The following is a 13901-nucleotide window of genomic DNA, read 5'->3' as shown; positions in this document are numbered from 1 at the left end:
TTAAGCCTGACTGTCCACAGCTCAAGAAAGAAAAGAAGAAGAAGAAGAAGAAGAAGAAGAAGAAGACCACAATGAAAGCTACATGGGACGATACAAGCTCAAGTGAGTCGGAGAACGAATCAAGTGAATAAGAGATGGCCAACATGTGCTTCATGGCACACAATGCTAAGGTAAATTCTTATTATAGTTCTTTGGAAGAGTCTTGGAGAATCTAGTAATAATTCATGTGAAAATATGCCTTCTTACAAAGAAATTCAAGCTGAACTATTCAACTTACACAATAGGTTCATCAAAGTATCTAAGAGAAATATAGCCTTAAAAGAACAAAATGAGAATCTTAAAAATCAATTAGAAAGTTCTAAATTGGCTAAAAAAGATAAGGATTCTCATATTAATGATCTAATGAAGAAAATTAACAATATGTCTCAAGAATTAGTAAAACTACAAGTGAATGATGATAGCAAGAAAGATCTAAAGATAAGTGATCTCAAAAGTAAAATTGAAGATAAAGAAAAGATCATTTACAACTTTACTAGAGGAAAAGAGAATTTTGAGAAGATGATTGGACAACAAAGGATGACTAGTAATAAAGAAGGAATAAGATACAATGGAATTATAAACAAAAGAAAGAAGAACTTATTCATGGGATATTTTATAAAAGAAGCAAAACACTATGCAAGTACATCCTCTACAAATATACATGAACATACTACTTGCTACTTGTGTAGAAATAAGAGACACATAATGTTTAATTGTCCACTTAAGAAGAAATATGTCAAAGTTAAGAATGAGTGGAAAGTAAACACTAAAACTAGACATGATTTAAAAAGAATTAAGAAGGTTTGGATTCCACAAGTAACACCATAAATCCTTCCTTGTAGGTATGTTTTAGGACTACTCCATCAAAAGAAAAATGGTACTTGGACAGCGGATGTTCAAGACATATGACAGGAGATAGAACAAAGTTCACGTCCCTAGTTCAAAAAATGTGACGTTCGGTGACAATACCAAAGGTAAAATCGTCGGTATAGGTAAATTTGGTAAAGAACCCCCACTTACTATCGATGATGTTTTGTTAGTTGATGGAATAAAGCATAATCTTTTATGTATAAGTCAACTTAGTGACAAAAGTCATGACATAATATTTAAGAAAGATAAGTGTATAGTCATTCAAGACCCTAGAAATCATGAAATTCTATTCATAGCCTATAGGGTAAATAATGTATATTATATAAACCTTGAAAACTTAGTCTCTCGAGATGTAACATGTTTGGCTGCCATAAATGAAGCTAGTTGGCTTTGGCATAGAAGGCGAAGACATGTAAACATGGGCTTATTATCAAACTGATTTAGAAAGAACTTAGTTAAAGGTTTACCAAACACAAAGTTCATTAAAGATAAAATTTGTGATACTTGTCAACTTGGAAAACAAATCAAGACAAGCTTTGAAAAGAAGAAACATATATCAACTAGTAGACCCTTAGAACTTATACATTTGGATTTGTTTGGTCGTATTAGAACTCAAAATTTAGGAGGTAAGCAATATGCCTTTGTAATAGTTGATGAATATTCTAGGTTCACTTAGGTGTTGTTTTTAGCCTCCAAGGATGAAGCTTGTAATATGTTGATAAATCTATGCAAGAAAATTCAAAATGAAAAAAGGATATGATGTTTCAAACATAAGAAGTGATCAAGGAAGAGAATTCAACAACAAAGATATTGATAAATTTTGTAATGAACATGGAATTAGTTATAATTTTTCAGCACCTAAAACTCCACAGCAAAATGGAGTTGTTGAAAGAAAGAATAGAACACTTCAAGATATGGCAAGAACAATGTTAAATAAACACAATTTACCAAAATATTTTTGGGCTGAAGCAGTGAATATCACATGCTATGTAATCAATAGACTATCAATAAGATCAAAATTAAATAAAACACCATATGAACTTTAGAAAGACAAAAGGCCTAACATTTCATACTTTTATGTGTTTGGATGCAAATGCTTTGTATTAAATGATAAAGATGAGTTAGGAAAATTTGATGCAAAAGTCGATGAAAGAATATTCTTAGGATATTCATTAAAAAGCAAAGCATTTAGAATATACAATAAAAAGACCCTTACTATTGTTGAATCAATTCATATAACATTCGATGAAGAAAATCCTTTCAATAAAACAACAAAAGCTGAAGAAGTTCAAAATACTCAAAAATTAGAAGACATAGAAATTTTTGAAGCAAAAGAAGAACAAAATGAAGAAAAATCGAATAACAATGTTATTGAAAATACTGAATTAACAAAAGAATGAATATATAAGAAAATACCCAAAAGAACAAATAATAGGAAAACCATCAAGAGGAATAACTACAAGATCTTCTTTGAAAAATTTATGCAATCACTATGCCTTCTTATCTCAAGATGAACCAAAGAATGTAGAAGAAGCTTTAAGTGATGATTCATGGATAATTGTCATGCAAGAAGAGTTGAATCAATTTTAAATAAGGAAAATATGGACATTAGTTCCCAAAGCGAAAAATCATTCAATTATAGGAACTAAATGGGTATTCTGAAACAAAAAGGATGAAAATGGAATAGTAGTTAGAAATAAAGTTAAACTTGTAGCTAAAGGATATAACCAATAAGAAGGGATAGGCTATGATGAAACATTTGCTCCCATAGCTAGAATGGAAGCAATAAGGATGCTCTTAGCTTATGCATCTCATAAAGAATTTAAATTATATCAAATGGATGTAAAGAGTGCATTTCTAAATAGTTATATTAATGAAGAAGTATATGTAAAACAACCACAGAAATTTGAAGATATACAAAAACTTGAATATGTATACAAACTAACTAAGACCCTATATGGTTTGAAACAAGCCCCCAAGGCTTGGTATGAAAGACTTAGTGCATTCCTACTAGATAAAGGGTTTTCTAGAGGTAAGGTTGATAGTACCTTGTTTATTAAATCTAAGAAAGATGACATGCTCATAATCCAAATTTATGTAGATGATATTTTTTTTTGTGCAACAAATGATAATCTATGTATAGAATTTGTCAAATGTATGCAAGAAGAATTTGAAATGAGCATGATGGGTGCGTTGAACTACTTCCTAGGATTACAAATCAAACAATCTAAAAAGGGAACTTTCATAAGTCAATCCAAATATATAAAGACATACTTAAGAAATTCGATATGGAAAGTAGTAAGCCCATAGGGACACCCATGAGTACTTCAATGAGCCTAGACAAAGATGAAAAAGGGAAATCAGTAGATATGAAATACTTTAAAGGTATGATAGGAAGTTTACTATATCTAATGGTAAGTAAGCTCGATATAATGTTTAGTTTGCATGTGTGCACATTTTCAATTAGCAACTAAAGAATGACATCAAATAGCTGTTAAAAGAATTCTAAGATATTTAATAGGGACAATGGACTTAGGTCTTTAGTATCCTAAGGACACCGAATTCGAAATGATTAGCTATCCGGATGCTGACTACGCAGGGTGTAATATAGATAGCAAAAGTACTAGAGGGACTTGTCTCTTTCTAGAACGATCCCTAGTATCTTGGTTTTCTAAGAAACAAAACTTCGTAGCCTTATCCACAGCTAAGGTTGAGTATGTTGCAATTGGGAGTTGTTGTGCACAAACCTTATACATGAAACAACAACTAAAAGACTATAACTTAGAATACTCCATCATCCTAATCAAATGTGATAACACAAGTGCAATAAACATTTCCAATAATCCAATATCACATTCAAGAACAAAACACATTGATATAAGACACCATTTTTTAAAAGATTGTGTTCAAAAAGAAAACTTATCACTTGAATTTATAAACACAAATGATCAATGGGCTGATATCTTTACAAAATCTCTCTCTGAAGAAAGATTTATATCCATCATAAGAGAGCTTGGGTTGTTACATAGTAGAGAAGTGAGTTAGGATGGTTTCAGGTTAAGAAAAAAGAGAACTTCAAAAGTTTGAGGACTTAAAGGGACTGCACTTATAGTTCAGGCGCCTACACAGAGGCTCAAGAGCCTGAACTTCATACCTCAGGCGACTGAAGTGCTACTGCCTGTTGATAATTACCTTTAGAAAATTTTCAGGTAACTGAGCTTATTCTTTAGGCGCCTGAAGTCGTGGGTACTTTATATATTTTAATGTGAAACCCTAATTTTTTAGATTCCAGGTTCCTGGACCTTGCTCCTCTACTCACCCGAAGCTCCTATCCTTAATTTCCCTCAACTTCTCACTCAAAATCCTCCGAATCAAAGCCTCACAAACACGATCCTACATTTTTCCCACTCTTTCTAGGGTTTCAAATTTGGTTGTTTATTTGCTCTCTGATCTTGACGATGCCTTTTACAAAGACAACAGCAAATCGGGGTTCCTCTTCGAGAAAAGATGACACCAACATCGAACAATGGTTGGTCACTTCGCATTCAAAGCATATTTATCGAACTCGTCTTCGCTCCATAGAACCAATCTTTAGTAAAGTTATTGATACACACTTCTTTGATTTTGAATTCCCAGAAATCTTCCCTTTATTTCGGAATATCGGTTGGAAAAATTTTGTTGTTTATCAAGCCAAAGGCTTATTTCCCAACCTCATCAAAATATTTTATGCTAACATGGTTCATGGGGAGCATGTTTTGACTATCGAAGTTAGGGGCAAGAAGATAGTTCTAACCCCTCAAACTTTAATTCCCATTCTCTATATTACTCTGGGTGAATTTGAATGTCCAGCCTTTGCTCAATATTGGATTCTCGAACAAGGCTTCGCACCCAAAGAATTTCTACCGCTAATTATCGTAAATGAACCTATTTACTTTGGGCATCCCCCTATGTACAAGCAACTAAACTTGAAAGCACAAATACTTCACAAGATAATCACTAATAACATCCTACCACACACCAGTTCATATGATCAAATTTCTTACGTAGATTGCTTTGTGTTTGGTGCTTGCAGAAAGGAAAGAAGCTTGATTTAGCTAGCCTAATCCTGAAATTTATGTGGGCTAAGTTGCAAACAAATCGAGTCATCACTCCATATGGTGGTGCTCTTAATATTTTCTTTGCAAATCTTAGTGTTTCCACTCCTTCAGAACTGTTCATCAAAAGGATTCGGTACGACTTTTTTACCTCCACAACCCTCAAACAAATGGGTTATGAAAAACATGATGAGGGTTGGCTCTTGAAAGGAGGGAGACCACGAAGGCCACCAGTTGTACTTCCTCCTCCTCCTCCTCCTTAGGATCAACACCAAGGCCTTGCAGCTAAAACCTCTACATGGTTCGTACCTTTCTACACTGAGTTCACATCATTCAGCCATGATATCTATGTAGGTCTCCAGTCCCTTCAGGATAATTACTCTTCACTGGACCAGCATCTTACGCGTATTGAGCAAGCTAGGGCTAGTTCATCTCTTGGTGAGCCTATGGACACTAGCTCTATTCCTTGTAGTGACGATTCCTCAGATGCAGCATCTGACGAAGGAAGTGATGAAGGAGATGATGAAGAAGAAGAGGCTGAGGATGATGATGATGCTGATGAAGGAAATGATGATAATGCTAATGATTAGCTTAGCATTTTTTTTGTATTCCAAAACAGCTCTATGTTTTCATTTTGTCTTATACTACTTTGTTTACTTTATGTGTTAAGTTTGGTCTGTAACCTTAAATACTTATGACTTGTTGGACCTTGATGCCTATCTATATATGCATATGCTTATGCTTTTTATGTTATAGCTCTTTGTATTATTGGTTTTTATCTCTTTTTGATTGATGTCAAAGGGGAAGAGATATTCTAGAGAGCAAATATGAGAATATGAAAATGTAAGACTAAAACATAAAAGCATATGATATGACCTATAAACATAAAAGTGTATGCCCTATAGTATGGGGGAGAGAAAGCATATGACACATAGTATGGGGGAGAGAAAATACAATGAGGATATGAAATGACATGATGTTATGATTCATATGATTTTTTTAAAAAAAATTTTAACTTATATGAAATCATCACGTTGATATTATTAAAAAGTATGCTTATTGTAAGGGGGAGTCTTTTCAAGGCTTTCTCATTTTTGCTCCTTCTTTGTCATCATCAAAAAGAGGGAGATTGTTGGCCTAACAAGGCTTTCACATCTTCTTTTGATGGTAACAAATAAAGGATGGTTTAACTAATTTGTGTTCAAGTGATGAGATTTCAGGAACTTTAAAATGACAAGTTCAAAAAGATCAAGAAAGAATGACCAAAGATCACCAAGTGCGTAAAATCAAACTACATTTACAAAGTGACCAAGTGAAAGCTCAAGGAGACTCAAGATAGTTAAAGCAAATGCAGCTCAAAGAATGATCAAGTTCAGGGAAAAAGAAAGGATATTCATGAAGACTTCAAAGAACAAAAGGGTTTTTAAGTTTTAGGAAACTTCATGTAAGTACTTCAACTCTAAATATCATTTTGGATGAGATGAAGCTCATTAGGGGATAAAATGAACTTAGAGACCTTTATTAAAAAAAAAAAAAAACCCAAAAAAATATATTTTAAATGTAAGAAAGCAAGAAAGTCAAGGGTTTTGAAAACTGAACAGAAAAACAAGAATTTTGTCTATTGAGGCGATTGAAGTCAAAGTTCAGGCGCCTGAAGAATTTCCTCAGGCAACTGAAGATTAAGTATAGACGCCTAAAGATTTTCCTGAAAGAATTTTGAAGAGGTAGTGTAGCCTCAGGCGACTGAAGTTGGACCTCTGGCGCCTAACCCTTTTTCAACAGAAAAATAAAATAGTGGGCTAAAGGCTTAAGCGACTGAACCTTGACAATGACTTATTTTTTAAATTTTTTGATTTCAAATTTAAATTTCTTGCACCCCAAACTTTCTAAAAACTCGGGGGACACTCCAAGTAATCTCGGGTAGCACGAATTAGACTTATTTTAAGCCTATAAATACATGGTTTATGAAATCAAAACTTAACAAGAATTGGACATCATCTCTCAAAGCTCTCTTGCTCTTAAAGCTTTCTTACCTACTGAATTGCTGCAAATCAGCTGAGATTATTTTGAGTTACTGATTTCTTCTTTGAGCAAAAGTTCTGAGTTCTAAATCTTATCAAGGGAAGAATATCGGTGAAATAATTCTTGAGCTTCATTCTTCGTTCTTTTGATATTTTGATTGAAGTATATTAGTGATTTCATATTGTACTAACCAACTCTATCTGAGAGCATTCTTTGTACACACATATTTGAATTTTCTTCTTATAGTTTTTAACGATTCAAGGTTGTTTTGATCGTTGGTTCCGCCTGGAAAGGAATAGTATAGTGGAAACCTTAGGTGGTATTGGCTTAAGGCAAGGACATAGGCTGGGGATAAGCCAAACCTCGTAAAAATCTCAGTCTCACTCTTAACCTTTCTCTTTATTTTCTACATATATAAATTGTGTGGGGTGTATTCAAAGTGTAGGAAGCCAAATTTGAGATTGAGAAGACTCGTGACTTAAGAAAGTTCATTGATCTTTTGCGGAAACCTTAAAGGGAGTACGTTGATCGTTTGCGAAAATCTTAGTTGAAAGAAAGCAAACAAATTTCATTCTTAACAAGGCTTGAATCAAATATCCATAGGGCTACATCCAAACTCTACTTTGAGTATTTAAAATCAACAAAGTGCTGTAGCTTGTCTGTTGTGTTTATTTGGATTATTTGTTTGTTGTTTGCTTGTGTTGATATTGAGTGTGGTTTGTGGATTTGTTAAACACCTAAGCATTATTGTGTGATTCCTAAATTAACAAAAAAGTTGTGAATTCATAAATTGTTTATAAAGAAAATTTTAATAACCCAAGTCATCTCCCTTTTGGGACTACACCTTAACTTTCATTGGTCATACGTGTGGACCAGCAAACGGTGATGTAGACCGGCAAGGACGAGTGGCATTGCGTCGTATGTGCCATCTGATATCTCAATACACAGTGCTTGCATCCGTATGCACTATCTAGAGGAGTAGATTAGTCATTTATCGGTAGATATGGATGCTGAGACTGCAATATGCTTTGCACAAGCCCACATTTTGCGGTTGATATGCGGGACATTATTTTGCGATTTGTCATGCAGTTTTGCCCATCTGATGTTTTTGCCACTGTTGGAGGACCTAACGTAGATTCACTCATATAGTTGGGGATCTGCGACTTTGGCGTGGTTGTACAGAGAGATGTGCCACGATACACCCATCGAGGTGGGAGATCTTTGGTCCTCTATGTTTACTACAGATCTGGGCATGGGTGAGATGCCCTCCCTAGCTCCTTCGCGCTGGGGTATGCTACAGATTCCAAGGGATGCAGACAGTCATCCAGTTAACCAAGTATAACTGGCATATCGATTAGTAACAACATCTCTTACAATGGAGTTGTACTTTAAGTACTACTTCGTAGTACTTACTCCTCGTTATATTCTAATATTTAAGTTCTCATTTTATACAGGTAGAGGGACAGCATGAGGGCACCTTCAGTTGCATAGAATACAATGCCCTAGTACAGGCTCAAGTTGAACATGCACTGGGAGCAGGAGGTATTCAACTTTAACAAATTATAGTTTTTTTTTTCTGTAGGAGATATGTATAGTCCACTTAATTTTTTTTTGTTTATGTGCAATTCGTATAAAGGTCGTACACCGATGATGTTATAGCCGACTTAATCGCCGATTATCACGTCGGGAGTGATTTGTGGGTAGCATGAGTGCCACTCATATGCTTTCATATTGTCGAGTGGTATCTCCCTAACCGAGTTATGCGACAGTTTGACTATCACTAGGGCATTCCCGACCCATCTCGACATCGGGGGTATATCTACATGTGTATGACCTCCATGCTGTTGACAGATGTGGTCGAGGGGTGACCAACTAGATGACTTTCCATGGGATGTATGTGGATGCATGACATCATTAGAGAGAGCATATAATCCCAATGGAGTTAAAGGATGGTCCTTTGTGTCCATATGACCCACACTTGAGGTGGTATAGGTCTATCACGCGACACTTCATGGACAAGACTGTCATTGTATATATGAGCCTCGTAAGTAGACATTAACCCACACATTGTACTTTTGTTATGTATGTTAGTCTTAGAGGTTACGTGAGTTTAATTGTCTTGTTTTGATGATAACAATTCATTAGTGGTTCTAGGTAAGCTTATCTTTGCATATCAAGTTATAGTAAGTGTAAACACAAATGCAAAGATTAAGTAGATTCTTAATAAGTTAGACATCATCAAAAAAGGGAAGAATGTTAGCCTTAGTGACTACACTATCTTGGTTTATATGTTTTGATGATATTAACTTATATGATATTCCTAGTTTTTCCTATATTTGCAGATCATGTTTAGTATATGTTCCAGTGACAAATTCATGAAATACTGGATCGAAGGCAAACATTGGACTAAGTAGACGTCGAAAAGGAAAGATCACATGGACACGTACTCTGAAAGGACCAAAGAACAACCAAGGGAAGATTATTGTTGAATTATTTGTAATAACGGTTATGTGTGGTAGTTCATTTTGCAACTCTTGTGTTTTGTTTCTTGCATGATTTCTAAGCAAGAGTTTAGCAATGCATGCATACTATGACACACAAGTTTATAGGATTTCACCTAAAGTCACAAACTCACGTTCATAATTTTCAAAGTTAAAATAAAGAGTTTGTCAAAAGAATCCTAAACTCAAAATATGTTTTCTAAAAGGACAAGTTTTCAAACATCTTGGTTTTATAAACTTCTTCATACTTAGTCCCGATTGTGTTAAAACAAATTTTATGTCCTAAAGGTTCAAAGAAAGTCAAGTATATTTATAAAAGGACATACTAAGCATATAAGATATCAAAATGAGTTTTCAAATGTGTTTTATTAATCAAGATATCTTATATTCAAAGGGAAACTCATTTGGACAAGTATTCAACTTTATTAGACTTAATATATTTCATATACTTTTGTCCAATAATGTTTTAAGTCCTTAAAAGGTTTTTTGATAAGGAAAAATAAAGCAATCATCGACTAACATACTACAATCTCGAGTCCTTAACACCTTTCGATTTTTGGGGCATAACTTTTGCTAGAAATGTCCAAAAAATACGATCTTGGTGTCTAAGGAAAGTTAAGACAAAATCACACATCTTTTATATCGATGACTTTTTCTGATTCAGGGGTATGGTCAACTAGTGCAGGGGAATGGTCGACCAACTTAACTAGTAGCTAATTTCTTCTTGCAGACCAGGTGACTGGTCGACCAGTACAGGGGAATGGTTGACCAGCGGTTTCGTGAATAGCGCAATAATGCGTAGAAAATGGCTAGTTTTGTTTGGGAGTTGCTTCCAACGGCTAGTTAACGACTATAAAGGGTTTTTTTGCTATATATACAACTTCATAGACTTGTTTAGCAAGGTTTTTTATTATTGTTGATCATATTTGTAAAAAATATCTTTGAATCCGAAACCTATCACTTTGCATTTGCATTTTAGTTGTTCATTCCCAAAGTGCTTAATCATCTCTTAGTCAATGATCTTGTGTGAATCATTCCTTGAGAGATAAGAGTAAGGATTTGATTGTGTTTCATATTGGCTCATTTGAGGAGCATTTCTTTGTATATCATCTTTTTCTTGTAAAGGTTCTTTATGAACCATTGTGAAGGTTCTTAGTGATCCGCTTGGTGAAGGCTCTTGGTGAGCGTGGTAGAGATTTGTTCTCGAGTTGTAAGGCTTCTTCGCCGGTGAAGTAGATCGTATAGTGGAATCCTTGGGTTGGTCTCAAGGCATGGAAGTAGGTTTGGTGCCGAACTATGTAAAAATATCGGTGTTGATTCTTCTCTCCCTTCACAATTTAATTTACTTATCTTGTGCTTGATTTAATTTTATTGTGATATAATCGCTTGCATTCTTGCCAAGTATTTTATTTTGTAGAGAAAATATGTATTCCGCGAAAAGAGTCCATTCACGTTCCCTCTTGGACTATATACTCCCAGGTGGGACGCTTAAAAATGTAGATTTTATTATGTGAATGTACTAACTAAATATTGTTCTATACTGTAGGCTAACATACTGTTGGAGGTAAATCCGATCTCTCAAGATCCTACTGCACAGGGATTGGTGAGAGCTGGATTGATGATTGTCCATGGGGACAGGCCAATGTACCTCAACTTGAGCCGCCTACACAAGGAGGTCGAGGAGCTCCAGTATGAGGAGGACATGCTCCGCGTGTGGATAGTGATTCACGAAGCTGCTCTGGTGAGCTGTCTGTTGTACAGATTGAGTACATGTTTGGCCTGTCAGCACCCTATGTATGTTCGACGGGACTTGATATTGCGGAGCCGTCCAGTAGCAGGCCGTATGTTGCAGATGTTCCTTCATCCTCCAGGCCTTCAAGTTTAAGTACCCCATCCGACTCTCTTACCACCCCATCTATGTCATTCCTATTGAACGATAGTCTAGATGCGAAGGACGTGGATGCACCAGTCATGCCACCTTGCTCCCGTCTAGCATCATTATATGAGTTATCTCCCCATCTGCTTCATATGGATGATGATGCAGTACCTCAGGATGGAGATGATAGACATACACGACGAGGACGAGGCAGGAGACCGGATGGAGATGACCAACAAGGAGAGGGCATACGCAGATGGTAGCCACCCCGACACTAGAGACCACCTGCACGTGGCACTTAAATAGACATTTGTTGTATATGTACTTTACCCCTATATTGTGTTGTATAGTAGTCTGATTCTTTTGATTTTATTTTTATAGCCTCGATTCTTTTGATTTCATTTGTATAGCCTCATTGCATTATTTCTACATAACTAGAGATATTTATTTGTTGTTCCCTAATATGTATATGTATTTGGAAGCTACCGCTTGCATAGTCTCAATGTATGCAGTTGTGTATGAAAGTTGTGAAATACTGTTATTGATTGCCAAAATTTTTACATTAATTCAATGTAGTGTGATTGTTAACATTGGTGTATGAAAGTTGTGAAAATATTGGTATCGATTGCCGATAAAAATTGTTTTCTTTGAACATGTTCAAATATGGATAGAAATACTCGATTTTAAGAGGAGACTCTGTTGAAATTTTTACAGTAGTTCAATGTACTGTGAATGTGTACTCGGCCAACTTTTTTAGATCTCTTTCATTTTTTATCTTTGTTGCTATTATTTTAGATTGTAAAGACCCCTTTGTATTTGTATATTTATATTACCTAAGTACATTATTTTGAATTGCACATACATTGCGTTGGGTTAAACTAAAAAAAATAAAAAGAGACTACTTTAAAAACAAAAACGAGTCAACTCCATAGATTCGTCTATATAAGTTGTAGCTAAAATTACAAAAATAAGAGTTTGATTACCGTTTGTAAATAATCAAAGGAACATAATGGGTATATGGACCACTAAAGGTATTAAAGAAACAAGAACAACAACTATTAATTTATTGGCTAATATATTTCCGAAAAGTTAAAAATTAAGTGATAAAAGTTTTTATTCAAATTTTCTTTTGATTAATAAAATTAATTGAAAATGGAAGTCTATTGATCCAAATAATTATAATAAAAAAAATATAATTTTCAAGCAGTGCAAAAAATGTTAGATGGTCCAACGCCTTTTGGCTGCCATGCATCAACCAGCGAGTAGCTTTTCTTGTTGAAAAAACGTTGGATGGTCCATCATCTTTTGCTTAAAAGATACTGGATTATCTAGCAAGTTTTATTTCAGTGGAATTAAAGTTCCCATATATTTATTAAATATTTTTATATAAAGACAAACCAAAAAAGAAAAAACTCTAATTTATTGGCTCGGCTTTGTTAAAAATGAAGCTCCTCCTTTTGCAATTACCTGGCCCAGGTACACAACGAAAACCAAGCATCCCGGCCCAAAATTCTGTGTCTCATGTTTTTGGCATTTTCATATTAGGGTTAAGGCTTCTCCCTCCAGGGACGAATTGCCGCTGCTAGTCGGCATCAATGGCGAGTGTGTATATTCCGGTGCAAAACTCAGAGGAAGAGGTCAGGGTTGCACTCGACCAGCTTCCCAGGGATGCTTCTGATATTCTTGATATCCTCAAGGCCGAACAAGCCCCTCTTGATCTTTGGCTCATCATTGCTGTACTCTCTCTCTCTCTCTCTCTCTCTCTCTCTCTCTCTCTAATATTGGCTGTATATACAGGTTGCGGATGCACAAGCACACATTCACAAGCAAAAAAGAAACTTGGCTGTGTGAATCCCAATTTATGTGGGAATTTGTTTTTATGTTGTTGCATTCGTGTCTTTTGCATAAGTTGCACCTTAATTCTTAATTTCTTATATAGGATAATATACTTGTGTTTGCATGAACAATCATGGAGATTAGAAATTAATATCTCAACAGTGAAGGAAGCTTATTTGGAACTTAAAAATCGTGGAAGGGAGGACAACAAAATTTGTAGGAATCTTTTTTTTTTTTTTTGCTTGTTTGGTTGTCAAGGAAAATGAGTGAAAATTAAACATTTAGTAAATCTATGAACATGGTTTTTATTTTACACGCATTTAACCTCTCACCACCTTAATTTTCAATCAAGTTTGGGTAAAACTTCATTCCTAATGGAATTTGAGATAAAAACAGATAATATGAAGAAGATTTGACTTTTTCGTTATTTGTTGCTCAGATTCTGCCATTGTGCTGGCATTGTGTGCATTGAAAGATCTTGTTGTGGAATGTATGCATTCGATTTTATAGATGCATTTTAGTGGTGAGGTGGTGGCCAAGTAGACGCACACTGTTTTTTTTTTTTTTTTTCCAAGTTGCTTTGCACTTTTGAAAAGAAAAGCTCACTCAATTAATCATACGACAGAGGACAGCCTTCAGTCATGCTGCTTCTAGATCACCTTT

General features: G+C 35.0%; 1 protein-coding gene across 2 annotated transcripts in view; it reads left to right on the top strand.

Annotated features, from left to right (window-relative positions):
• The first annotated feature begins 12831 nt into the window (after positions 1-12831).
• Positions 12832-13901, top strand: part of LOC131159990 (protein CTR9 homolog) — a 66352-nt gene continuing 65282 nt past the window's right edge. The window contains exon 1 of one of the 2 annotated variants that reach the window (XM_058115252.1): positions 12832-13138. In XM_058115252.1, the coding sequence (XP_057971235.1) occupies positions 12998-13138 (141 nt within the window). In that variant the 5' untranslated portion in view covers positions 12832-12997. The remainder of the gene's footprint in view (positions 13139-13901) is intronic. The other variant, XM_058115253.1, reaches the window with a different exon arrangement.

The sequence above is a fragment of the Malania oleifera genome, chromosome 7 (assembly GCF_029873635.1).
Source record: "Malania oleifera isolate guangnan ecotype guangnan chromosome 7, ASM2987363v1, whole genome shotgun sequence".
In the NCBI taxonomy this organism is placed as follows: domain Eukaryota; kingdom Viridiplantae; phylum Streptophyta; class Magnoliopsida; order Santalales; family Ximeniaceae; genus Malania; species Malania oleifera.
Note: the sequence above shows the minus strand (reverse complement) of the source record. Positions and strands in the feature narration are given on the sequence as shown.